Source organism: Populus euphratica, unplaced genomic scaffold (genome assembly GCF_000495115.2).
Source record: "Populus euphratica unplaced genomic scaffold, PopEup_1.0 scaffold87.1, whole genome shotgun sequence".
Classification (NCBI taxonomy): Eukaryota; Viridiplantae; Streptophyta; class Magnoliopsida; order Malpighiales; family Salicaceae; genus Populus; species Populus euphratica.
In genome coordinates, this window is record NW_011499900.1 from 978000 (window position 1) to 1004505 (window position 26506).

General features: G+C 32.8%; 1 protein-coding gene across 3 annotated transcripts; it reads right to left on the reverse strand.

Moving 5' to 3' along the window:
• Positions 1–1626: 1626 nt before the first annotated feature.
• Positions 1627–20407, reverse strand: LOC105132696 (exportin-7-like). 3 transcript variants are annotated; one of them, XM_011036334.1, is made up of 29 exons: positions 20211–20407; positions 19703–19958; positions 19445–19602; positions 17814–17879; positions 16916–17033; positions 16690–16799; positions 16472–16567; positions 15255–15378; positions 13876–13943; positions 13505–13591; positions 13150–13302; positions 12970–13059; positions 12712–12771; positions 12491–12609; positions 12291–12378; positions 10163–10267; positions 9981–10082; positions 9828–9880; positions 9624–9687; positions 9403–9537; positions 9172–9284; positions 9002–9095; positions 8477–8696; positions 7790–7920; positions 5338–5484; positions 5040–5168; positions 3654–3752; positions 3367–3405; positions 1627–2322 (listed from the first exon to the last, which is right to left on the reverse strand). In XM_011036334.1, exons 2-29 carry the CDS (start codon positions 19941–19943, stop codon positions 2185–2187), a joined length of 3147 nt encoding a protein of 1048 aa, XP_011034636.1. In that variant the 5' UTR covers positions 19944–19958; positions 20211–20407; the 3' UTR covers positions 1627–2184. The 3 variants fall into 3 exon arrangements, with proteins under 3 accessions (XP_011034636.1, XP_011034634.1, XP_011034635.1); XM_011036332.1 differs by having other exon boundaries at positions 9981–10085; XM_011036333.1 differs by having other exon boundaries at positions 9981–10085; positions 20158–20407.
• Positions 20408–26506: the final 6099 nt, after the last annotated feature.

Here is a 26506-nt window from a genome sequence, read left to right on the forward strand (position 1 = left end):
TATAGTTTAATTGAAACAATTTAAAGATTCTTTTTTAAAATATCAAGATAACAATATATTTAATCAATTAAGTTTAACCTATTAAATTCATAATATAGATCATGAAAACAATAACTTCATAGAAAGTAAATTCAAATAAATTATAAAATCTAATTTTTAATCAGCATAATATTGAAGGATGAAATTAAAAAAAAATCAATTAAAAAAATAAACAAAATTTCAATTAAACTGCAAAACGTATAATTCAGATTACAAGACTAAAATAAATATATAAAAATCAAATTAAAACAAACTATAAAGCCCAATAACCTAATATTGAGAGATGAAATTTAAAAATTAATAAAAAAACTCAAGTTAATCCAAAGTTAACTCATTAAACCCGCGATCAAAGTTATGAGACCAAGAAACTTTATAAAACATAAATAAATAAAATTATAAAACTCAATTCTAATAACATAATATTGACTAAAAAAATTTTAAAAGTATTTTTTAAAAAAAACATTGATATAACTATATATTGAATCAATTAATTTTAACTTATTAAATTCAAAATCTAGATTATGAAAATAGTAACTTTTTAGAAAGTAAATCAAAATTAATTTTGAAATTCAATTTTTAATCAGCACAATATTAAAAAATAAAAATAAAAAAATCAATTAAAAAATAAAAAAAATTCTAGTTAACCTACAAAACCAACAATCCAGGTTACAAAGCTAAAATAACTATATAAAAATCAAATTAAAACAAACTATAAAACTCAATAAAGAGATAAGATTGAATCAATTAAAAAACTCAAGCCAATCCAAAATTAACTTATTAAATCCATTATGATCATAAAACTTTATAAAAAATAAATAAAAATATATTATAGAATTCAATTTTAATAAACTTGTTATTAAAAATAAATATAAAAAAAACCAAAAGAAATATATATCAATTTACTTGTGAAGAGGTGAGCAATATATTCAGCAAACATATCATCGTTTTGGACTCGTCAAAACACTTAAATTGTAGATACTATATTAATGTTGTGGGTCTAAATAATATGCAAGCTTGTCCGTCCTCCATGGATTGTAATAATTTCTAGTAACATCATGGACTGCCCAGCTCTGGAAACTTACGCATGGAGTGGCATGTGTATGATTCGATCAGTTCCAAACTGAGGTGGAGAGGGGAAAAGAAACCACGGGTAAATTCTTGCTTTTTTGGTTGACAGCCGAGGTTCCCTCGTATCAATTTTCGTGGATCAAGATTTACCTGATCGGATTCGATCTTGAGATGATAACATAAAATCACCGTGGCGTGTGCCCCCCCCATTAATTAACATCCATTATATATTGTCACAAGACATGCTCCATTCACGGAGGTGATGGCGATGTATGAAGGAATAACTTTCTTGCACAAGAGATTAAAAATTGAAAACGAGGACTTGAAAGGAGAAGTATAACATCTACATTCAATTCAAAAAAGGAAAAGAGAAAGAGAAGACACCAGCCATAATTGACTGGATGAACATACCTCGTGAGCACGAACGCCCTGCGTCGAAGTGGCATCATATCTACATAGGCGACAGAATCAGAGAAGGTAAAAACTTCAAAAATTAGTGGTTAAAGGAAACAAATTCCATGATAGGAAGGGAAAACAAGAATGACTGAAATTTCATCCCTTCTCCTTTCTATTATCAACAAATACAAAGAATAAAGTAGGGGTTAATGTACAAAAAAATCTATTTCCAACTGGCCCACCTCTAAAACACCGAGTAAACATCATGATTTACATCTGTGTTCTAAAAAGAATCGATACCCTAAAATTATCTATCAAACCAGCACCACCACACCTTTTAATGACCCCCTTGGCATAGTACCCTATCTAAATTTCTAGTATCATCCCTCTTAAAAACTTCTGGGAGGAGGGAGGGTCTGCCAAAAAAAAAAAAAAAAAATCACACAACACCTTCTCCATAGCAGACATTTGGGTTTTACAAAATATCTGCTTCACATGATTTGGGTAACAAAGTCTAAAGACTGCAGAAGAAACATGTTCCCTTGTCAATGAGCAACAAACCCATGTGTTTGTGTACAACTGTGTATGACGCATGCATATGGCAATTCTTCAAATCAAAATCTTCTGCAGGTGTAATTCAGTCCCCAAAGCAAAGCAGAGCAACAAGCAATGACATTGGAACTATTTGACACGAAATTCATGCCTGAAAACCGTCAGATTTTGAGTAAATTTATCCCTGTTCTTTGAATCCAAGCTTCGAGTTACATCTGCCATCAGTTTATCAAAACAAAGTGCAAGCCGCTGATGTTGATCCACAGGCTGCAGGATGACACGGAAAGTGTCAGCAGAGGGATGGCATTTTAGAAACAGGAGGCAGCATAATAGATGATATAAAAGCACCATTAATTTACAGTAGTTTCAACTGTTCAAGTCCAACCCCCGCAACTAAATACAGCCTCCTATTCACTCCTAATAGCTGATTGCATGAGTTTTGTGAAACTAAAATGTCATGTAAACCGTGCTGTTCTTTTCCAGTTACGAATAAAATATGAAATAAAATGACTGTCTACAATTTGACTATCAACACCTGGTGGTCACCAGAAACTACAGTTGTGGCTGACAGGTAATCATTGGTCAAAAAGGTTTATCATAACCTCTAGACAGGAGTAATATTAGGGGGTTTACCAGCTTCTAACCGCTATCAAACATTAACAGAATATGCACCAAAGCAAACTACTAACTTAAATGTCAGGCACAAATCCTCTCTATTGCCACTGCTTCTGGGGACAATTTTCAGAATAAATTTGACCTGTAATAAATTACATTTACATAATAGCACAGTTACTTGGAATTTAATTCCCTGTCAACTTGTTTACCTGCCCAGAATTATTTTTTGGTTGTATAACTTCGAGGTTATGGGGTTTCTTTATTTGTATTTCATTGGTAAGGGGGCCAGGATACATGCCATTGGTTGTGGTTCAGGTGTTACTTGTGTGCGAGAAATAACTCTAGCTTCAATACATTATTTTAGGTCCACCCAAATAGAGTTAACAAGCTATAATAAAACACAGTACAGCTATAACAAATACAAACTTGAACCAAAATGACTATCCTATTTAAAATAGAGAAATGATATTTGACAAGAAAAAAGAAGGTTCAGTTTCAAGAAGATTGTGAGCCATTAGATGGTGATCTTAATTTGGGACCCAGTGGCGGGTCCTACTAATCTAACGACTTGTATGTCTTTTTGAAACTTATTCTCTACAAAATAATAGTTGTATAACCAGGTAGACACTAACTACAATTTGTTTAAAATTAAAAGAAAAAACATCTTCATGACAATAAGTGCAGTAAATATTTTACCTGTGAAGCCAAGATTTGAGCTTTCAAATCGGAGAATATCTGCAAAGTGACAGTGCTTATCTCAGAAAAATATTAAAAAGAAAGGACAGTACAAACTCTGTAACTAAACATGCAACTCAAAGGATGCCAAATTCATCCAATCAAATATATGAATTGCCACAACCATGTTAACTTCCTATTGTCAAATAATAAGCAAACAAAAATAAAAGTTGTAACTCAAAGAAACCAAAGTTTTGAGAAGACAACTATCAACAACAACAACATGAGGCTTTGCCATAGACTATTACCTGCTCACTGATGATAGTTAAGCTCAGCATGGGTCTGCTAAGACTCCACTGGTTGCCACAGTCCTCAAATAAAACAATCTCAAACAGTGTCTTCAGTATCTGCAAATACAAGGAAACTATTCAAGTTACCCAAGTGTTCAACATGCAAAAACAACAGCATGAAAATAAAATCTAAAACTGCACAAAATTAAGCAAACAAGAAGAAAGCTCCAAAAGACAAAGCATGTTATATGAATTCTATATTTGGTGCCAGAAGACATGGTCAACAATTAAAAAAAAAGTGATTTGACTCACATCAAAACATCCAAAAAAGGAGCTCGCACTGAACAGATGATTCAGCTTACAAGAGATGTCAAATATAGGATGTTTATCACTTGGATATGGAACTGATAAGAACTCCGATAGCAAATAAAAAAAATTCATTAACTGATGCACACATCATTTGCTAAGGTCAAAACACCAACACAGTAACAACCAAGCAAGAGCAGTAAGAGATTCAACAGCCTGAGAGTCATTTGATCCCGGTGGATGAGTAACAATTACCAGAGAGTTACGTGAAAGCAATAGGAAATGAAAGGAACTGTTTATTCTGTAAAAGTAATGAAGAACAACGATTGAAAGAAATTGGCTTTCTGAAACTTTTTTTAAAAAAAACATACAATATAAAGATCTCAGAATGAGTTATCCACTTTTAAATTGAAGAAAGAAATATTAACACAAGGTAATAATTCAGATCAGCATTTTCTCTGACTTATCCTTTATTTCCACCCTTCCTTGCTTCTAAACAAGGTTTACTAGTTAACCATCCATCCTCTTTCTTTCCTTGTACCTCGTCACAACAAACTCTCATAAAAGAAGGAAGAGAAAATTATAGCTTCTAAGGTCTTGCACGATCAACATCTAAAATATTTCTCAATGAGAAAAGAAAAACTCGAAAATCAACATACAATATAATGATCTCAGAGTGAGTTATCCAGTGTTACATTAAAGAAAAAATAGTAACACAGTAATAATTCAGATCCACATTTCTCCGACTTATCCTTTATTTCCACTGTTCCTTAGTTAACCATCCATCCTCTTTCTGTCACTATACCTCGTCACAGCAAACTCTCATAACAGAAGGAAAGGCAAAATTATAGCTTCTAAGGTCTTGCACAGTCGACATCTAAAATATTTCTTGCTGAGAAAAGAAAAACTCAAAAATCAACATAAAAAAATCACCATATACAGATAAGTGAAAAATCTTTGGCAGGCAGGCAGGGTACCACACCATCAAGTACACTACAGAAGAAAAAAAAAAAAAACTTATGCCAGACTTGTTTAGCCACACAAGACTTGAAAATAATGTTAGGGAGGGGTACTGTAATAAAGAATAGCCTGACTAACCTCTGGAAACAAATTGGGGCAGTCTGCAATATGACGAGCAAGATTAATTGCAGCGGGTGAAGTGGGTACCTCCCCCATTGTGATGTTGTTGAAGTAATAAGCAGCCAAATTGTCGACAGCAGATGCGCACTGAAAAGTTCAGTTTTTTAGCTTAAATGCAGGGAATCAGCAGAACAAATCAAATACACACGGTATCACATTCTGATATGCCAGGAGTGTTGGCATGTCATATCGCCATGCATAAATGACAGGGTAAGCTAGTGAGAGTGATGCCATCTGCAGTATTGGCATGACATACCTGTGATGAGATATTTGTATCCAGACCTTTAAGACCTGATTCCAGGGAACCAACCATATGCATGAAGGTGTTTGTATCCAGATTCAATACAAAAACAATGTGGCTACTGAATAGAACCTCCAAGAATGCAAAGTATGCCCTTGTTAGCTGCAAGGAAATGCCAAATACATGAACTTACCATTGGGAGTGGAAAAATAGAATAGGAGGCAAATTAGACAAGAGAATCAACCAAACACCTAATGGTAAGCTAAAAATCAAGCATCAGCCAAAATAAGGATAATAAGAATAAAATTCTGATAACAAAAAATGAAAACTGAAAAAATTTTGAAAAAGAAAGAACGCAAGTGCAGACATGTGCATACAAGCACAGTAGAGTCATGCTAGCAGGTTTCTAGGAACACCACCTGGAAGAAGGAAAACCTAAGGATCAAGCAAAGGGTTCTTAGAAGTTACACACCTAAGATGGATTTCATCAGAACACTTCAAAGCATAATTGCTGGGAAATTCTTTGATAAACCCTTTCTAAAAACAAAGCACTAAAGGCATGCGTATTCATAAACTAAATGTACTCCTCACAATGCTATGTCATAGCTGCATAACTAATCCAACAACAATCCAAGACTCCTAAACAAAAAATGTTACCACTCCTGTTCAGAATAGGAAGACCCATATAACTTCAAGTTTTAGGACAGATAATAAAAAATAAAAATAACACCTTGGAATTCCAGCCAATATGGAAATTACCCCCTCTTTGAAAAATTACATAAAAATACAGGAATTTTGCTTGAATTGCTGTCTGCATCAACCATGGAGGCGCTGAACAATCACCAAGTACAAAAGGTAAAATAATGCACCAGATTGATCCACAATGCCATCTAAATTTGCAAAATATTTTAGTGTGTGAAAGAAATGTCTGGTTCCAATCTGATCATAAAACAATGAGAATACTGAGGAAGAGTGATCCAATTCTAACTGTCAGCAAGAAATATTCTAATCCAATCAGGTTAAACTTAGAATACTTAAAAGCCAGAAATGCGCAGATTCAACTCTACATCACAGATTCCTAATTCTGCCGCAAACACCGTGACCTTAGAAAGTCTAAAATAACCAAAATGACAACCACAGTTTGACACAACAGCTTCCACAAAAAATAAATTCAAGAAACAAAGCAGCAAATAAGTTCAACTGCAAATGGCATATATAAAATTGATTCACCTTCCTATCTACCAACAGCACAATCCTAACCAGGCAACTTCTTGCTGGCCAAAAAATTGAAAGAGAGTTAGTTCCATTACTGTCCAATTCTTCTTAGCAAGATTTTTCAATAGCATCTCTTTCCACCAAGAACATTTTATAAAACTCTTGGACTCCCGAACAACCACCCATCTAAATACCCCTTCCAATAAGTTTAACCCTTTCTATGAATCTCTATTGACGCATTCCAAACATATGGGACTTACCAAAATATCCCACTTAACTAGCGCCATAACTCCCCACTGGACAAAAAGAGAGAACCAGGAATTGAATATTTGGTGGTAATTTGTCACACCAAGAATTGTATCAGAAAAGAGTGAAAAAGCATTACCCACAAGACATTAAGCATAAAGTCTCAGATATCCACACCCACACATCATAAGGCTCTCTTAATTCCTATGAATTCCAAAATATGCTCCTCCCTGTATTTGACTTGAATAACCTTTCTCCAGATATGATACCTCTCCAACATAAATATTCAGATCTGTTTTCACAATAGACTCATCAAAGGCATGAGAATTTGATTCCTAACCCTCCTGTACTAAAAGAAAAACTAACAGGTCCATTTTGCCAAATGACCTTTTAATCATTATACTACATTTCTTCGAAGTAACCTACCTTACAGCCTTTCCTACCTTCTTTGCTAGAATAATGAACAGTGGATGGCAGACATAAAATACACAAAACTAGAAAGCATGCTCTTGATAGGTATCAGCCTCGCTTCCCTTAAAAAAGATGATCCCTCCACCAACCTGCTAATTTCTCAAACCTCTAAATAATGAGACCCCAGGTAGTATAAAAACCTTTGAAGTTTGGATATTCATCCCATGGGGAAGAACAAGATAATCCCTCCACAGATAGCAACAGCCACTAACCTTGCATCAATATGTTAGCCAATATGTTCCAGGGAGCCCCACCAACTAAGAGAATCATCTCAATCTTAACTAAATTAACCACCTCTACAACCAGATAAATATGCCAAAACAAGGTGTGCTTAAAATGTAGTGTAATAGAACCCCCAAGTCCTTTACAGAAAAGGACATGCAAACACACAAGCATGTGTACATACAAAACTAAACCTTGCAGGGTAACAAAAAGAAGCAAACACAAATCAATAAACTAATAGGGAATGTAGAGGAATACATGATGCAGGAAAACATCAATGGAGTGTGACTAGCAGCCAGGAAGTCCTACATACCTTTCGAAATGCCAATATATCAGCAAGGGGAATTGAGAGTGTCATCTTTAGAGCAATATCAAGTGCATCAGAGAGTGCTCTATCACCATACAGTTCAAAGACACCAAAGTTGACATAGTTTCCAGCGAGAGCTGCCAATAAGTGGCAAACACAAGAACATCAACACATTATATATTTGGAAAGTTGCGGTTCAGTGAATATTCAGCCAGTAAGAATGAACAGAAAAAAGTCAACAATTAACTCAACTTACTGCCATCCCTACCATTCAAATATAAGAAATACACATTTGCAACAAAGAATATAAATTACAAATGGCACAAAACAATATAAAAATGAATCAAACTTCATAAAAATTACCTAGTCTCATTAGACATCTATGGAAAACAGATGAGTAGTAGTTTGATAATAAGAGAAGTTCTTTTCAAGCAAATAAATACAGTGCTAGACAGTAGAGATTTGTATTTTTTCTATGTAAATGTCTTCAGGCATGTGCATGCACAATTCTTCAGCCCAATGGACCATGAAAACTTCTCTAAGAATAGTTTGTATATAAAAATTCATCAAGTAAATATAAAATACTAGCAACAAAGTCAAAGCAAAAGGTAAGTAAACAAAATTCAAGCAACCTTCATCAATCACAGCATACAAATCCACCAATTAACAATAATAAGAGGGTCATATGTTAACCTCTTGAGAGAATGGTTAGGCAAATCCATATCCCCTTGTATTTGTAGCCATATATGTCAGCAACATTTGGAAGAGATAAAATCCTTGTTCCATAGGCTACAATTAATTTGCTGACTTCCCGGAAAAGAAGAATGCCATTAGGAGATGACGAATCAAAAGTTAAACGTTGGGCCTTGTTCAACACAAATTCAGCCATGAATTTTAATAAAGGGGTTGTCACCTGCAGCACCAAATCAAATAATGTCATTTCTATATAGGAAACAATGAAATCAGACTAACAATCTATAATATATGGATAAGATAGGCAAAGTCACATTTCATTTGCTCTCTTCCAGCACCTTATTGCAAGAGATAAAGTAGTCAGTGGTTCCAGAACATATTACAAATTTGACTAAAAAATTGCATGGAAGATACCACAAATGGTTTCATTAGAAGACTCTAAACAAGGCTCTTTAAGTTGAGAATTAGATAAATCAAGATAAAAAAATGTCTCCTAAGATGTTGAATCTCTCTCATATTCCATACCTCCGGTGTGTCTGTCCAATGCGAGATGCCTTTCAACAGAAGTGGCATGTGAGCAGGATACAGCCAATCAAATAACAGCCCATACGTTCTTCGACTGAGATTGCAGAAGAAAGGACATGAAACCTAACTGTTCCTCAATCATAGACCTCATACCTAAAATATATACCAACCTATTTGTGGCCATAGCAATTCCTCTAAGATCCCTCATCAACCCAATTAGTGCATACTTCACCACATCAGTCCGAAACATCGAATCAGGAGTTGCTTCCAACCTTAAAAAAACCTAAAACACAATAAACATTATTTAGGTAATTAATGAAATTCTCGGAAAAAAGCTTTTTCATTCCGAGGAATTGACAAGATTGTAGAAACATTTTTTTAAAAGGGGGTCGGGAGAGTACTTGCAAAAGCGGTTCCATCGAAGACTTGAATTTCACTGGGCTATCCTCCATAAATATTAACCAGCCAATAGTATAATAGAAGGTTGTTCTGCTACGAGAGCTTCTATATTCTTCTAAGAAGGGAAAATGTTCCCTCTAAAAATTCAAAAGAATATTTAATATTAATAACAAATTAAAAGAAGAATGATTAAGCAAACAATCTGTGTCAGATCTGGAATTACAGTATGGTTGGCAACTATAAATTTGATAGCATCCAGTTTCAGAAGCAGCTTTCCAGTCATATACCTGAACAAAAAAGGTAATAAAAATGAATAAATGAAGAATGCTCGGTCAGACAACCAATCATTGTTGATAAAAATAAACTTAGTCAAAACATAACAACTAACACAGCTACTTTCAGCCAAACAAGAAAGCAGTATACTAACCCGGATGCCAGCTCCAAGAATAAGCTTAATGTATGATTAATGACCTCCTCACTCTAAATCAAGCATAAACAAAGGAATGAAAAACAAAAAAAAAAAACTTTCTGAAAAACACAATGAACACAAATCAAGGAAAAATCCAGAATAAGCATTCACCTCTGTATAACACTTTAAATTTGTAGCTATTTTTGAAACAATCACATTCAATATAAGTAGATGATCACTGAGTCCAAGAAGCTCAGACAAACGAGCATATAGCTGCTGTAGCACAGAGAAAAAGACATGAGAATATTGACAAGTGCAAAGCTTGTAACAAAGACAAATAAGAACCCCATTACCTTAGATGAGTGCACAGCCTGATCGCCAACATAAGACTTACGGAAATGCTGAAAGAAGGTAAGAATTGCTCGATCAAGTCTTTGCTTGCTTAATTCACCATATCTCTGTTAAATACAAGGGTAATGAGCATACCAACAAAACCAATGCCAAGGTTGTTATTAAGAAATTGGTGGAACTTAGTTTGAAGATAATGGAACCAAAAATGCCAAAAATGCATGACCATGGAGATGGTAAGCAAATGTATTTTTTTAGACCAATGATTTAACAAGGTCTTTCTTCATAGCTTTTTGGGGAAAAAAGTACAAAGACCATTCTTCTCTTAACAAAAAAGGAAGGAAAAGGAAAATATGCACCAATGCAAATTATAGGTGTAACTTCATGAATATATAGTAACTGCAGTTCCAAACAAAACCTTAGGCAGATCAAGTGTTAATGATAAATTGATAACCAAGAGGACAGACATGACAGCATATTAAACATCTCATGTAATCCCCCTACATTAAACTAGAGTGACACAGCAAAATAATGTATCAACTTTGAGCACAGTAATGAACAGTACAATATTGTAGCTAAGTTTAATAAAATAAGTGGTGAGCCATGTTATACATATTCCATGGTGACCCCAAGCCTGTCTGAGAATTGATAGCCAAGAGGACAGACATGACAGCATATTAAACATCTCATGGAATCCCCCTACATTAAACTAGAGTGAAAAAGCAAAATAAAGTATCAACTTTGAGCATGGTAATGAACAGTACAATATTGTAGCTAAGTTTCATAAAATAAGTAGTGAGCCATGTTATACATATTCCATGGTGACCCCAAGACTGTCTGAGAATATTTGCTAAAGAAAATCCTATCTCCCAACTGGTTAAAAATGCCAGAGTGAGGAAACCTATAATGATATTACAATAACCCATCACCCCATATGCCCATACCAAATGACAGCAAACAATTAACAAATTGAAATGCAAGCAACAAGTTGCCAATAATGACACATTTTAACCCTCCAATAAACTAAAGCATAAATTTGTAGCATGCAATCTCTAATATGAAGAAACAAGAAAATTCAGCCTCCAAAACCAACCATGGCAGGACAGTTTCGACAATGAGCAAACATAAAAGAAGATCATTTCTGGCATGTGGAAAAGCACTTAACTTAAATACAATGAAGATGATGTAATGACCCCATTATTAGGCAAAAGGTCAAAAGTGACAGATTCAAGTCAAACCAAGAAGGGTGCCAGGCAAGGTTTAATGAACTTCAGGAAGAGACTTCCAAGGGCTTGTAAGAAGAGTTGATGATTGTCGGTATATCAGTGGTTTTATTCACATCTTGCTGGAGTTTCTTTTTGACACCAATATATTGGTCTTTGAAACAAGTCTACTAAAATGTGCCTCAAAGCAATTGTATAGAAGCAAAATATGAGAATGGGTCAATGCATCATTTTGTTCAAATCTTATTTTTTAGCTTCTAGTGAGTAGTTCACTTTTTTTGAAACCAAAAGTGAGCTGTATCTGTTTTTTTTTTAAAAAAAAAGGGGTTAAAAACAAGTCTATCAAATAATACAGTATTTTTCCAAAATCTATCCTTTCAATGTGTCGATCTGCTGGTTTGTGAGATGATATGCCAGTACACCTATGCTGCAGAACCTAGCAATGTCAATGTCCATGAAACTACTCGGTTTTGATTCAGCAATAATTTTAAGAACCAGAAGATAAGATGCAGACCACGTTGCTTCTAACATACATGAAACTATATCAACACAAATAACAATAACAAAGTATACTCCCTTGCATCTCAGAAACAAAGCTCCAATCAACTTGATTGATTTTTTTACATGCATAAACTATAAAAGGACTAGTAAATTGAATAGTAAAAATTAGATTTGCAAAATAATAAATGTACATTAGAGTGATTCAAACATGAAAATGGTGTGTGAATGCTGTGTGAATAAACAATATTTGAATAGATAACATGATGCAGCAATCATTAAAGATTGTGTATCAATGCTGTGCAAATGCATAAACAAAAGACTCTCATATGCTGTTTAAACAGAAAACGAGAAGAAAAACAATTCTACACTACATTCCATTTCGTATTACAGTTCATTATTGTCGGTATACCTGGCTATGTAGCCCACTGTCAGTAACATTTATTAATTGCAAAACACGAGCTGAAAGTTCTGCATCAAGTACTTCTTGCGACTCCACGCTGCATGAGATACAAAGCAAATACATTGGTAATTGCAAATACATATGCATGTTATTCCAGTCACAAATTGCAATATATATATATAAACAAGAAAAAAGAAAAACAGAATTACCTACAGCCAGTAGATTGTTTAATTTTAAGAATAGCAGCAATGATATGAACAATCCAAGAAAGTTTTGCCTCCATAACAGCAAGTTCATTGTTATCAGCAGTCTGTAGCCGTGCTCTTTCCTGTATAAGCCATTCAAAAATAATGTTTAAGATTATTTATCATGTTAAGTTCCAAAATTAGTCAAAATTCCAAGAATATCTCATCCAATACACTTATCATACCGTGTATGATTGCAGAATAGGCTCCATTGTGTTTATTATATAAAAACTGCTGCTTTGATACTGCAAAAACAAAAGGGTAGAAATAATCATAACAAACCCCTAGCCTTGATTGGCTGATAAGATCAAGAGTTTCACACACATGCAATTCATGAAACTAAAATTAATTTTATCTGGAACTTCAAAACCAAGAAAACTCCAGGCTGGATAACTGACAGGGAGGCCATCACATATTATAAATAGAAACTTCTAACCAGAGACCTGAAATCTGCAAAGATAAGGAAAGCAATCTAGCTGATCTTGAAGAAGCTCAACATTGTCTAATGGATCTTCATCGTCAGTCAATCCAGCCTGCAGAAAAAAAGAGCAGCAAACAGGAACTCAACATTTTATGTAGAATTTTAAGAAGAATCAGAATATCAATCCTAGAAACAAGCAGACCTGCACAGAGTTAAATCTTGATGTTATAAAGCCTTCAGTAATTTTGGGCACAAACTCATCAAGCAAACTAGGTGCCTCGCCCTTCAAGTATGGTACAGATGTCACCAATCTGGACCACAACCCTAGAAGATAATATACACTGCTGCTGGCCCACTGGTAAGACATAAACTTAATCAGCATAAGTTGCAAAATGTGTAGTATGGATTCTAAGCATATTGTTTCAGGAACATGAGCAAGAAATAATTATGGTTGCAAGGAACAGGCATCCCATTGTTAAACATAGATGCAGTTATATATCATGAAGGCCAGGTATGACTAGTTTTTTAAACACTTCAGGCAAAAAACACCGACCCACCTGCCAAGACTGCAAAGACTTTAAAGTGAATTCTGCCACCAACTGTATCCAATCACTGTAGCCTTCCACGTTCACAAGCTCTGACAACTGCAGTAAATTTTATGTGTTTCAAAAGGAGTCAGGTTTATGGAATGAACATAATTAAAAAGCATCATGCAAAACTATGAACATATGCCAGCAAATCCATTCCATGCACATGCACAAGTATACAGCTGTACAACATCAAGTGGCAGTCTCCACACATGTGAGTGTGTCCATGCGAACAAACCTATAAGTTGAAGACCAATAGCATGGGAAATTGCAGAACAAGAAAACAAAACATAGGACGAGTAAGAGACTGATTTAAAAAATGTGATAATACAATAAATTACCTGATAATTCACTCTGAAACGTCCAAGAAGACGACAATACTCATGATAATTATCATGATCAGCAAGACCTAATAACAACAATATCACGCCACAATCAGTGAAAAAGAAGTAAACTGGGGGGATGGACAACACGTGTAAAATTTGAGATAAGAGAATGGCTAGCTGATGGCTACAAAAACAGAATTGAGGTTTAGAGAAACCAGCACAACTAAATTACCACATTCGTGTACTATTTACACACCTGAATTGACACATTGATTCCTGGGACTCAAAATCCCTTTAGAATTAAAAGTGAAAGCAATAAAAGACAACAGAACTGTTTAACAAGTATTCACTAAGCACGATTAAAATCTAAAGAGAAACAGACTGAAAACACAATACCAACATAGTTCCAGAAATTCCTCTCAAGAAGTCCACATGCCATTTAAAGCATGCTTTAACTTGGAACTAACACAAATTCACATCATAATTCATATGGGTTTGTCTAAGTCTACAAATGCAATGACTAAATAGTGGCTAAACCTTTAATTGATGCGATCCAAGCAACACCAAGAGTGTTAGAGGTTATGGTTGGTGCAGTGAAAAGACTTAAGAGCTACGAGGTTCAAAGAGGCTTTCAATAGACTTCTTCAATAGGCTAGGGTGGACTTCAAGAAAATATTAAATAATAAAAAACAAGCCTTGATTAATTTAACTCATGTTCAAGAAGGTTTTGTTGGTGGGCATTTTGACATTAAAAAAACATTGGAATAAGAAGATTCAAATTTATCAGTTTTGACCTTTCGCTACTGTTTTGGTAATAATTAGAGCTGCAAAAAGAATTTTAATGTGATTCTAGATGCATTGGAAAACAGACATCCATATCTTTCCAGTGATATATGGCACACTTTCTAATTCATTATGACGAGAGAAACATGCATTTTAAGTTCAGCTTCGATTTTGCCAGTCAATTACGAAAACGACTTTAGACTAATTTAAATTAGTTGGGCTATAACTTTAGTTCTTTAAGGCAAACCATTCAAATTTGATTTTAGCGTATTTTGGAAGATGTCCACATCATTAACAGTGGTCAATTTTCCACACTAAAACTTATTCTCAACAATGAAAAGAGGGAAAACAAAAATAGAAACCCACACAGAAATGCATGGAATTATATTTGAATTTTTAGAAGATAAAACAAACTTATATTGCGATATCCTCCAAATAAATACAAAATCTTAGTGGAGAATTAGAAATACTGCAGAGAGAAGACACCACAAAAAAAAGGATGTAACAGCAAAGAAACCAAAACCAACGAAATGCATGTGCATTATATTTGAATAAACATTTGGTAAAATTACATGATCATACTAAAAGAAAAGGGAAGAAGGTAACATCACCTCGTCCTGTTTGTAGAATTTCTTTGGTTCCTGTCATCAAATGGGCCAAAAATTTGGAACGGGCAGCATCATTTGTGAACAAAGAGCGTCGTACTGATGCTAATCGAACCAGGCTTTCCAGAGCCTAGAAACAAAACCAAACAAAACCAATATGAACCCAGAGCAATGAGGAGTAAAGCAGCAAACAAACACCTAAATCCACATCTCAAAGAGAAAAATAATGAATGACCAGAAAAAAATAAGACTAAATTTAACATCCAACATTTTTTTTTTATCATTGGAAGTGTAAAATACCATTAAAAAAAGCACTATAAGTACCACTACTATATAGAATGAGATGAACTGCATGCAAAAACTCCAATATGCACCATGTACAAAGTTACAATACTACTAAACGATCAGCATGGTTAAGATGTCCTCCTAATAATTTGTAATATTTGCCAACAATTTATAGGCTTAAGACCAAACATTAAGCAAAAATTCTTCCCTCAGAGCTCATTTGCTTCCCTAAGCAAAAAAAAAAAAAACAATTACCAAAGAAGGATGCATTATTAGCATGGGAAGAATGCACAAGATGAGATAAAAATCAGAGATCCTCTAAAGTAACACAGAAGATCAAGAAACCAAACTCAATATAGAATAGACACCAATACTGCTGAATACTAGCAAGAACAGCACCCTTGAAAGCCCCTAAAAGATGCAAAGAACATAACTAATCCTTAAATTCTAGCATTCTGATAATGGTTGTAGCTGCGCCATAAAATCTTCCTCCAAGACACAAAGGAAGTCAACAAATCCACCATCCTACTCAGAATTCACATCAAAACCAAATAATATGATTTCTTCCACAAAAATAGCCAACATGCAAACCCAAATATCATTTTTGTGTAGAACTAAAAAAAATGACAAGACCTCTATGCATTTAACTCCACCATGACCCACAAGAAACCCATAGCTCTACACACCAAGACCCAAAAGATCCTAACATACAAACATTAACAAATTCAAGATCTTCCTCACAAAGATTGATTCAATGTACCAAGATTTTAAAACTTTTAGCATACACTACTAGCTAAAATGAACGATGCTAATGCATAATGAAGCAGGCAAGGAAGAATATTTCAGGAGCTTTACGGATCATGGTCAATACTCTAACAATGAATAATAAAAATTTATAGCGCGTGGATCATAGGAAAAGAAGCAACACATCAACTGACCTCTTTTGAACGAGGAGATGTTGTAATGGCATAATAATCAAAAAAGATCTGCAAAGTTGATGGATCCTCTAAAACAGGCCTCCAGGACGACGGTATCTACAGAATTACCATATATTTCCTTGTAACAATCCAATCCATAAACAGCATAAATAGCACATTCTAGTGTTATGTAATTACAATTTAAAAAATCATACAGTACTAGAATAAGTTATCAAAACCTGAATGGTACCAAACTCCTCTGAACTTTCATCAATTGATGTCCCAACAAAATCAAATGATAAACATTTTAGCGAAAGAGAAAGTGCCAACTCTTGCAATCGACTCGTAACTGTCCCAGACATAATGCAAAATATCAGAATGACTAATAAAGACATTAGCTACAACTGGCACACCGTTGATTGGCGGGTTGGGGGGGGGGGGGCATAGGAAAAATTAAACCATTACCATCATTTTTCAGTTGACTCAATGATGTTAAAGAAATTTGGAATATTTGAAAAAGCGACTGGTCCCTAAAGGAGCAAGCTACCCTTCGATGATTTGTTGAAGGCAACCCTGAATTTGGCTGAGAATTTGCACAATAAGAAATACACAAGCAAATATCAGTAATCAGACAACATCACAATGATGGTGGTGGTGAAAAATACTAACAATGAAAGCAACAGCTAAGTGATAGCAAAGAGAGGACGTATGAGTAAAAAGTTCATATTCAAACTGCAAAAGTAACATATTTATGTCTGTTCTAGTGGTGAAGCTGATCTATGAAAACCATCACATAGCATATTGTAGAAAGGAATTTTACAAGGAATGAACGAGTGAGATTTTCTAAGGAATCTGTTAAGTAATAGAAATAAGACCTACATAGCTTGGAGATGTCAGGTCTTTCATTCACTTCAGAATACATGAGGTTTATTGGTTATCTACATACAATGCAATATTATATATAAGTACTTGAAATGACAACATTCACTTCTCCCCAAAACAATGATTAGAGTGTTTCAAAGTCGAAATGTAGTCATGTTACTCCATTTTTTTGACCAAGTGAATGAAGCATAAAGCTCCAATTTGAAGCATGATGCAAGATCCTAAAACTTACCCTCATATTTCTTCTTCTACCTTTTCTTTTCTTTCTTTCTTTTCTTTTTTTTTTTTTTTTGAGAACCTTACCCTCATATTTTTATTAAAGATGTTGGAGGCTTAAAAGCTTATGGAGCCTCCTCATATCCAATGAATCATTAAAACCTAGGAAATCATCCCCAGAACAAGAAGTAATTTTATTTTTTTAGCTCAATAAAACAGCTAGAATCGTAGTATTGAGAAACTTGAAAAGGTGCAAGAAACTAACCTGGTTCATTTCAGACACAAGTTGATTCAGTATCTTCAAACCAATTTCATAGTGCTCCTTAGATGCCTGTTTAAAGAAGAGAAGTAAATAATAATTACAGCAATGACAATGATAAATGTTTCCACACACACCTCATCAATAACAGTGTGCTTCGAAAAGCCATAATCAATAACTGCAGGTAACCAGAAAGAAAGTTGCGCATAATATTGAACACAAGAATCAATATAAAGTATAAGAAAAACATTAATGGAACACTTTAAAATCTTCATAAGCTGCATGTAGAACTTAGTTTGCTAGATAGAAAAGTGGCACGTGGCAATTCAGGGGTCAATACTAATTAAGAAGGAAAAGACAGTCCAATATGGGATAGGATGAAAAGAACATATTTAGAACAGCAAAGCCATGTGCATTACTAACCATAAAGTACGACTTCAGCTTGCAATTAGACAAAATAATTAATCAACTTCATCTGATATTTATTCTTCATTTTTTCCACAATACTGAAGATGGCCATTTGGACTAGCGCAATGAAATTTAAAAAAACATTCAGGGCAGGTACTACACTTTAACATGGGCAGGCCATGGGAACCTCCAAAATTTTAAAAACTTTACAGTTCTGTCCTTACAAATTGAAAACTTTTTAATTATATAAAAGTTGAGGTTTATCTCATAAAAAATACAAAATTTGATTTAGTCTTAAATCACATTCCAATTTAGGAGCAAAGACATTAACAGTAACAAGACCTCATCAGAGATAAAGCTATGAATTGCTTTACCATCTAATACTCCCGTAACAAGTACACACTAAAATTCAAAAAGGAAAAAAATAAAATATAACAACGAAAAACTTGCATAGGCATCATCCACACCACAAGCATTCCCCGAGAATATAAAAATAGCCATATTGGCTCAAGAAATATGTATCACATACTGAAAACATGGAAACAAAATAACTGTTTTATCTTAAATTGCCTTCCCATTTTAGGAGCGAAGTTATCCTTAGCAGCGGCAACTTGGTGACGTAAAGCTACAAGATGGTTTAGCTAAAAATTTGCCAATTTAGGAGCAAAGAAATTATTGTTGCAACGCGTCAGCAAGGGTACAGCTACAACTTGGTTTTGCTTATACATGCCAACTTAGCAGCAAGGAAATCATCAGGGCAACACATCGACAAGGGTAAAGCTACGGGCTGGTTTGGAATAATTCTTGACAACTCAGTAGCAAGGAAATTATTACATTCCGATTTAGGAGCAAAGAAATTATCATAGGAACACCTCAGAAAGGCCAAAGCTACGAGCTAGTTTTTCTTATTACATTCCAAAGCTACGAGCTAGTTTTTCTTATTACATTCCAATTTAGGAGCAAAGAAATTATCAGAGCAACACCTCGGAAAGGCCAAAGCTACGAGCTGGTTTTGCTTCTTTAATACTACCAAAAGAAGTAACTATGCATCAAAATTCAAAAAGCAACCAAAATTAAATATACCTACGAAGAATTCACATCAGTACCATCGACGCCTCTACACTTCACAAAAATATAATAATAATAACCATATATGAAACATTTAAGATCCATGAAACACGTGAGCACAAAATAACACGCAGAAATGCACAACACAAGAAACATCCAACCTGACTCAAAAAATCAGTAGCCTCCTTGACCACTTCTCTAAACCTATCATCATCAAACCATCCAAACTTCGTAACACGACAGAGAAGTTGAATCAAAGACGCATTAACAAACTGTGGTAACGGTCCTCTCGTAGCCAAATAGTTAATCAAGTAATTCCCTGCCACAAAACAAACACAAAAAAATCAGTACACCACGAAATCAATTAAAAAAAAGGCATACACATACAAAACTGAAACGATAATAAATTAAAATATTACTGATATCAAGACGGAGCTGTAAAGAGAGGCTATGATCAGTGACTTGTTTCAACAAACTAGAACTGGCGAGCATCAACGAGTAAGGCGTAGACGCATTGTCAAGAATGTACTGGCATTGCGAAATGTAATCGGTATTCACTGAAAAGCATTTCAATGCATTCTCCGCGTGTGCTCTCTCTGCAGAATCTTGCGAATTGTATAGTCTCTCGCACAATGCTTCTAGTTGCGCTAAACTCTCCATCGATAAAACCAAACCCTACACATCATCATCAAAACATAAACGCGTTAACTAATCCAAAATTAACCAAAAATCCAAAAAAATAAATCAATAATAGCCGAAATAGATCGATACAGGAACCAAGAAAAATAAATTGTTTGATTACGCGGAAAAAGTGAAAGCCAGGGTTCGAAAAATCAGTGAAGTAAGCGATTTGAAGAGGAAAAAAATAGCTTACAGGATATTTACTGAGGAGAGAAAAAATGGACAGAGAGAGGATTTTGTGATTACCTGATGGATCTGAGATCTAGAAAAAATGGTGTTTTCAGTGTTTTTTATGATCAAGATTGTGGTTTCCTTTTGTGATGAAGAGAGAATCCGATTTTTTTATTTTATTTTATTTTTTTTGCTTAGGGGGTGACTCCTACATTGGTGAGCATTGTTGTGTTTGGCTTTGTATTTTCTTCTGTTTTTTCTACTTTCCTTTTTGGGTTCGTGTGTGCGTTGGCATGCTTGCGTTGTTTCTGAGCCGTTCGATTTGGTTGGTTGGGAGGAGGTGTGTTGGAGTGAACGTAGTGTTTACGCGCTTTTTTTTCCCGGAGAATCTTCAGTGATATTCAATTTAATAGCTTTTTTTATGCATGAGAATTTATAATAAATTAAAGAGAAATATTTTACAAGAAATTAAATTGAATTAAAATTTTAGGGAAGTCAAGCAAAATGCAGCTTCAAATAGTGTGTTTTTCTATTTATCTCCGTTATCATCTATATCTTTGAGCCAATATTGAGTAAACTATTAATGATTTAATATTAATATCAATGATTTTAAGTAAAATGTTAATGGTGTGGTGTTTTGTGATTATTTTGAAAAAAATTATAAAAAAATTGGGTATTTATGATTTATTCCTATATTTATTACCTTAATTAACTAATACTAAGTAAAATATTATAATTTGATATCATTTCACTGCTAATATTAAAAACATTCTAGTTAATTAATATTTATCAAAATTTAATAATTATATTTGTGACATATTATTTATTACTAAATCAATATAAAATATATTTATAAATCAGTGGCATTTAAAAAAAAAATATTTTTAGCTTGAAAGTAACAAAATAATATTTTTTGTATTTTTTAATTTTATTTTTAATATTAATATATCAAATCTAAAAACATTAAAAAAACCAATTTTTTTTAAATAAAAACACATTGAAACTACTTTTAAATGGTGTCTTCATGTCCGTTTATTTATGTTGTATCTTGAAAACTGCGTAAACTTGTTTAATGTTGTAACTTGTAACCATTCCTTCCACTAGTTTGCTATTTTCATTTTACATTTTTTTTTTTACCGGTGCAACCTTTTTAATGTGCTTGTTTAATCAATGTATTAAAATCATATAAATTAAACATAAAAATCCTCAAACTCAATTTGAAGCAACCAATATATATGATCAAACTATATTTTTTTGGAACATGAAAAGAAAAAAAAAACACAATAATCGGAGCACATCTGAATAATTTACTTGTTAATGAAGAAAAAAATAATGTCTTGAAAAATAGAGAAAAAAACAAAAGCACGTTAAAAAATGAGAAAATCCCTTTCCTGGGTGCATGTAAGTTTATTTAGTTAGTCTTTCAAGTTAAAAGAGTTGGATACATACATACATACATACATATATATAAAGTTTATGGTTTTAAAAAAATATAGAATATATATATATATATATATATATATATTTAACGCGACATAAAATAAAACATGCTTGAACTATTTTAACAAGTAAAGACAGCCAGATAACAAAAACACACTAAACACGTTGTATTGATTAGTGATGTTTTTATGTGAATTATGATTTATTTGTTTAAGGATTCAAAAAAAGTTTCCTTACTTGTTTAATAAGTCAATAAATGCAAATAGAAAGGGTCAATTTTGTCATCTAAAGTATAAGAATAAATAAATATTGTTTTGATGGATCATCAAGTGGGTGTTATGTTTCCAGGTTTGGAAATAAATAAATATTTTTTAACATACTTTTCATTAGAAAATACAGTAAAATAATATTTATTTATTTTTAAAATTTTATTTTTGATAACTATCTAAAAACATAAAAAAATAAATTAAAATTAAAATTTTACAAAGCAATTGTGTCGGCCGCACGGCAGAACTCCCCTTCTATAATGGCTGCTTCTACATTCAACAACCAAGAAAAGAACAGTGTTTTCTCTCAAGGGCTGTGCGAGTTGAACTCTTGGATGATAGAATGCTTCGACGACCACCCATTTCACCATCTTTTATTCATTTTTTTTTTTTATGAAACGGGAAAAACTGAAGAAAGAACCGTAAAAAAAAAAAAAAACCTCTGCTGATATTCTAATAATAGCAATAAAGTCAAGATTAATGATTAAATTAAAATATCTATCTTGCATGTGATATTAATTGTTAGATTAAAATGAATCTACGAAAAGGGATATCAGTCAAAATACCATCGATATTGAATTTTTTTTAAAACAATTAGAGTGTTCCAGTTAAAATAGCCTATAATTGACGAGTTTCAGTATAGTACGTGGATGAAATTCAAACAAATTAAGTGTTTTCAAGGGTTTTTTTTAAAAAAATTATGTTTCTAAACTGGAAACATATTTTCGCATGCGCAGACAAACTCGTTGATTAAAGTCGTTCTTTCATGCTAGTTGCAATCTTCAATGGGGTAGTCGCCAGCTCACCCATGTGGAAAAAACCTTCTATCGTGTTAATATATTAACATTTTGAGTATTTTTATGTTTTAAAAATGTTTTTTTTTAATAAAAATAAAAATTAAATTGATTTTTAAATAATTTTTTTTTATATTTTTAAATATTTTAATATGTAAATATAAAAAAAATTAAAAATATTTTAAATAAATAATATTAAAAAATAATTACCATCACATCTTTAGAACTACAAATAAAAATGTGCTGGCTTATGGACATAATCCCATATTTATCATTACTTTCATGTTTTTGTCATCAGGTTATCAACACGTCAACATTAAGAAATGTAAAGCATCCATACTCTCAACATTAACTATTTATTTTTATATTTTTAAAATATTTTTAAATAAAAATATTTTTTATTTTTAATTAATATTTTTTATGTTTTTAGATATTTTGATGTGTTGATACCAAAAATATTTTTTTAAAATATAAAAAATTAAATGTATTAATACCAAAAATATTTTTTTAAAATATAAAAAATTATTAATCTAATATATTTCTAAATAAAAAACACTTTAAAAATAACCACAACCACCTGCCTCTTAAAATATATAATGAGTTTTTCTTTCACTCGGCGTGCTATCTTCAAGGATAGGTCAGTCGAATAACCCATTCACTGTCCTTGCTCACATTACAATCTTCCGTTGCCTATGTTCAGGACCGGTTTTGGTTGACTTTCACCATTAAAATCCAGTTGACTCGACAATCGCAAGCTAACTCGAACCCAATTTATGAATCCCACTTCCCTTACTGCATGATCTCACAACAAATATAAAAATAAAACAAGAACCTATAGTATATAAATTCCGAGAAATGCTAAGAGTAAAATAACATGTAAAATAATACCTCAAACAATAACTCGATAAAAATCCTCAAAATAAAGAAGTTTATACTAGCTTTGGTGTCTATGCTTCGCCGTAAAGCCATATTATTTTCTTTTTTCATAAAAAATAATTTACAAATCATGTCAGAAATCCTCAAGATGGAGAAGTTTATGTGATGCAGGAAAATGAGCTCGAGCCTGGGCCAAGTGTTGGGTGGGTTAGGCCCGTACACGAAGTGGATTTTGTCTAGTCTCTGGCCATTAGCCCATGAACAATACCCGTAAACAAACTAGGTTTTGATCTCTTTCAACCTCACCTCCTAATTGCGAGTGCAGGGCCTGCCAAGCGATGTTAAATCAGGTGATCATTTGTTTGCCCCAGCATAGATCACCGTCGTCTGTTGATTTTTTTTTTTAATGATGTGTGGTTGTTGATAAATTCATTTTTTTAAGATTAATTATAAATATTACAAGGATTTTTTTATGTTAAATGGCATAAAATTGATGAATAACATGAGGAATAAGTGTTTGTTTGGTATTTTAGTAGTTTTTATTCTTCAAAATACTTTTTATTTTAAAAAATAAATTTATTTATTTTTTTAGATATTTTTCAGTGGTTTTATTAGTGCGTGGGAGCCTAAAGGAAAAGGGAAGTTGGATGAATCCATGAGCATACGGGCATGTGATAAAGCAGGAAGCTCCTCCCAATCCACGAGCACGCAAGAATCGAGCACCGTGACAAACAGACAAAGCTCCTTGAAAACGTCAGATTAAGAGGAGTGCATGCATTCCTGGCATTTGCTTACATAAGTTGCTTTCAAGTTGGGGGAGACAGGGACAAACACAACGCGTCTGGGAAATTAAAGATAACGAAACGTATGGATTTTTATCACGAGAAGCTTGCTATGATAGGGATCCAGTATCGATCAAAGCTAGGCATGTTGTGTTTTACAACAACAAAAAAAACACTCTGCTTTTCAAATTTCTAATTATACATGTTTATTGTCAAAGAATTAGGTAAAGTATAAAAATATGATTTATATTATTCTATAATATATCTTTTTAAATGAAAACTCTTTAATGTTAAAATTTGTATAGATCTATATTACCTTGTATTTTATTTTTAATTAAATAAATGAAAATGGTAGGATTCAAACTCGTGATCATTTGATCATCAAAGTTTTAATATTATGTCAAAAAATCATTTCAACTCAAAAACTTAAATTATGAGGTGAGATTTCAAAATATAATTTATATTATTCTTTAACTTATTAACTAGCTAGATATAAACAATAACATAAGTTAACTTGAAAATTATTTTTTAAAATAAAAATATAATGTAAATGAGTAGTTTTTAAGTCAATATTTTTATTAAAATGACTTGAAAAGATAAATTGGTTTTGTCAGGTCAATATTAAGTTTGATTTAACTAAAGAATTATCTTATATTATGTTTTAGATTTTGAATTTTCTGTATCAACTCGCAAAGCCAAGCAGAGTTTAAGGGGTATGATCTTAAATATTTTCTTTGCGTTTCTGCAGCTATAGTGTTGTGTAACTGCAGGAAAAGTCCAAAGGAAACTATATAACATTTCATGCATGCAAGCATCACTTTTCTTTCTCTCCTCTTTATTGTTCTTTGTTCGCTCTTTCTTTTCTGTTAAAATCAGATCATGTTCTTCCCCCCCATATGCCATATAATGGCTCCACAAAGATGGAAAAAGACAGAAAGCGCGTGTAGCCGCCCATGCTGCCTATAATCTATTCCTCACCGCTGTTTGGTTAACGAGAAGGAGTTGAGAGAAAATGGATATAAACAACAAGAATACTGACATTTCATTGTGGATTCGCAATGAAACGTTGCCTGAAATTTTCATCTTACACAACTTGATCCTCTTTCAATTCTTTCAAGGTCACCGGAACCCTTTCACGTCAAGAGAGATTTATTAACGTCGAGCACCAGTTGCGAGGATAATATCATTATTCAGCAACCATCAGATTGTGCTCGGGCAAAGACAAATACAGAGGGTCCATGATTTCACGAGGGAAGCTGAGAGACAGGGACAACGATGGTATCCTCAGAATTTTCTTTCCTCCAAAGCTTTATTTTTGGCTTAGATGACATCATTGGATCATCCAGATTGACAAGAAGATACATACATACATACATACATATATATATATATATATTTATGTATGTATATAAAAGAAATTTCATTGATAGGCCATTGTAATAATAAAAAAAAGGTTTTATAGCCTCAAATGACATCCAAGACAAATAAAAAAGGATTACGTTCAAAAAAATTAAAAAATTGGAGACAAAAAATTACATGGTATTAGAGACAAGGAAAAAAATACCCATTAATTTTTAAGATATCTAGTGGCCATCTATTCATAAAACATTTCTTCCTCTCGATAAACACTATCATCTATTAAAATTATTTTAAAAGTTATTTGAGAGTATAATAACAATTATTTTTTAAAATATTTTTTATTTAAAAATATATTAAAATAATTTTTTTTAATTTTTGTAAAAATATTTTTGATATTAACACATTAAAATGATATGAAAATATACACAAAAAATATTAATTTAAAAAATTAAATTTTCTTAGATATAAAAATAAATAAATTCTTAATTTATACAAATTCATTCCATGAATATTGATCAAAAACTCTTTACGAGTAAAAAAGTCATAATTGTTTTTTAAAAAGTTAAAGGTGTTGAAAAAAAAAATTATCAATGGCAGGTTGTAAGTAAAGCGTGTGCATGTATAGACACACATAATATTTTAAATTAATTTCCACATCCCAGTGGCCCGGAATTAAACTTTTTTAGTCAACTTAAATGAATTTAATTTCTACATTATTATTTTATATTAAAATGTTTAAAAAGTGTAAAAAAGGTCAAACATAAATGAATTGTTTAAGATACACACACTTGACTGACAACCTGCCACCGAGATATACATACATATATATATATATATATATATATATATATATA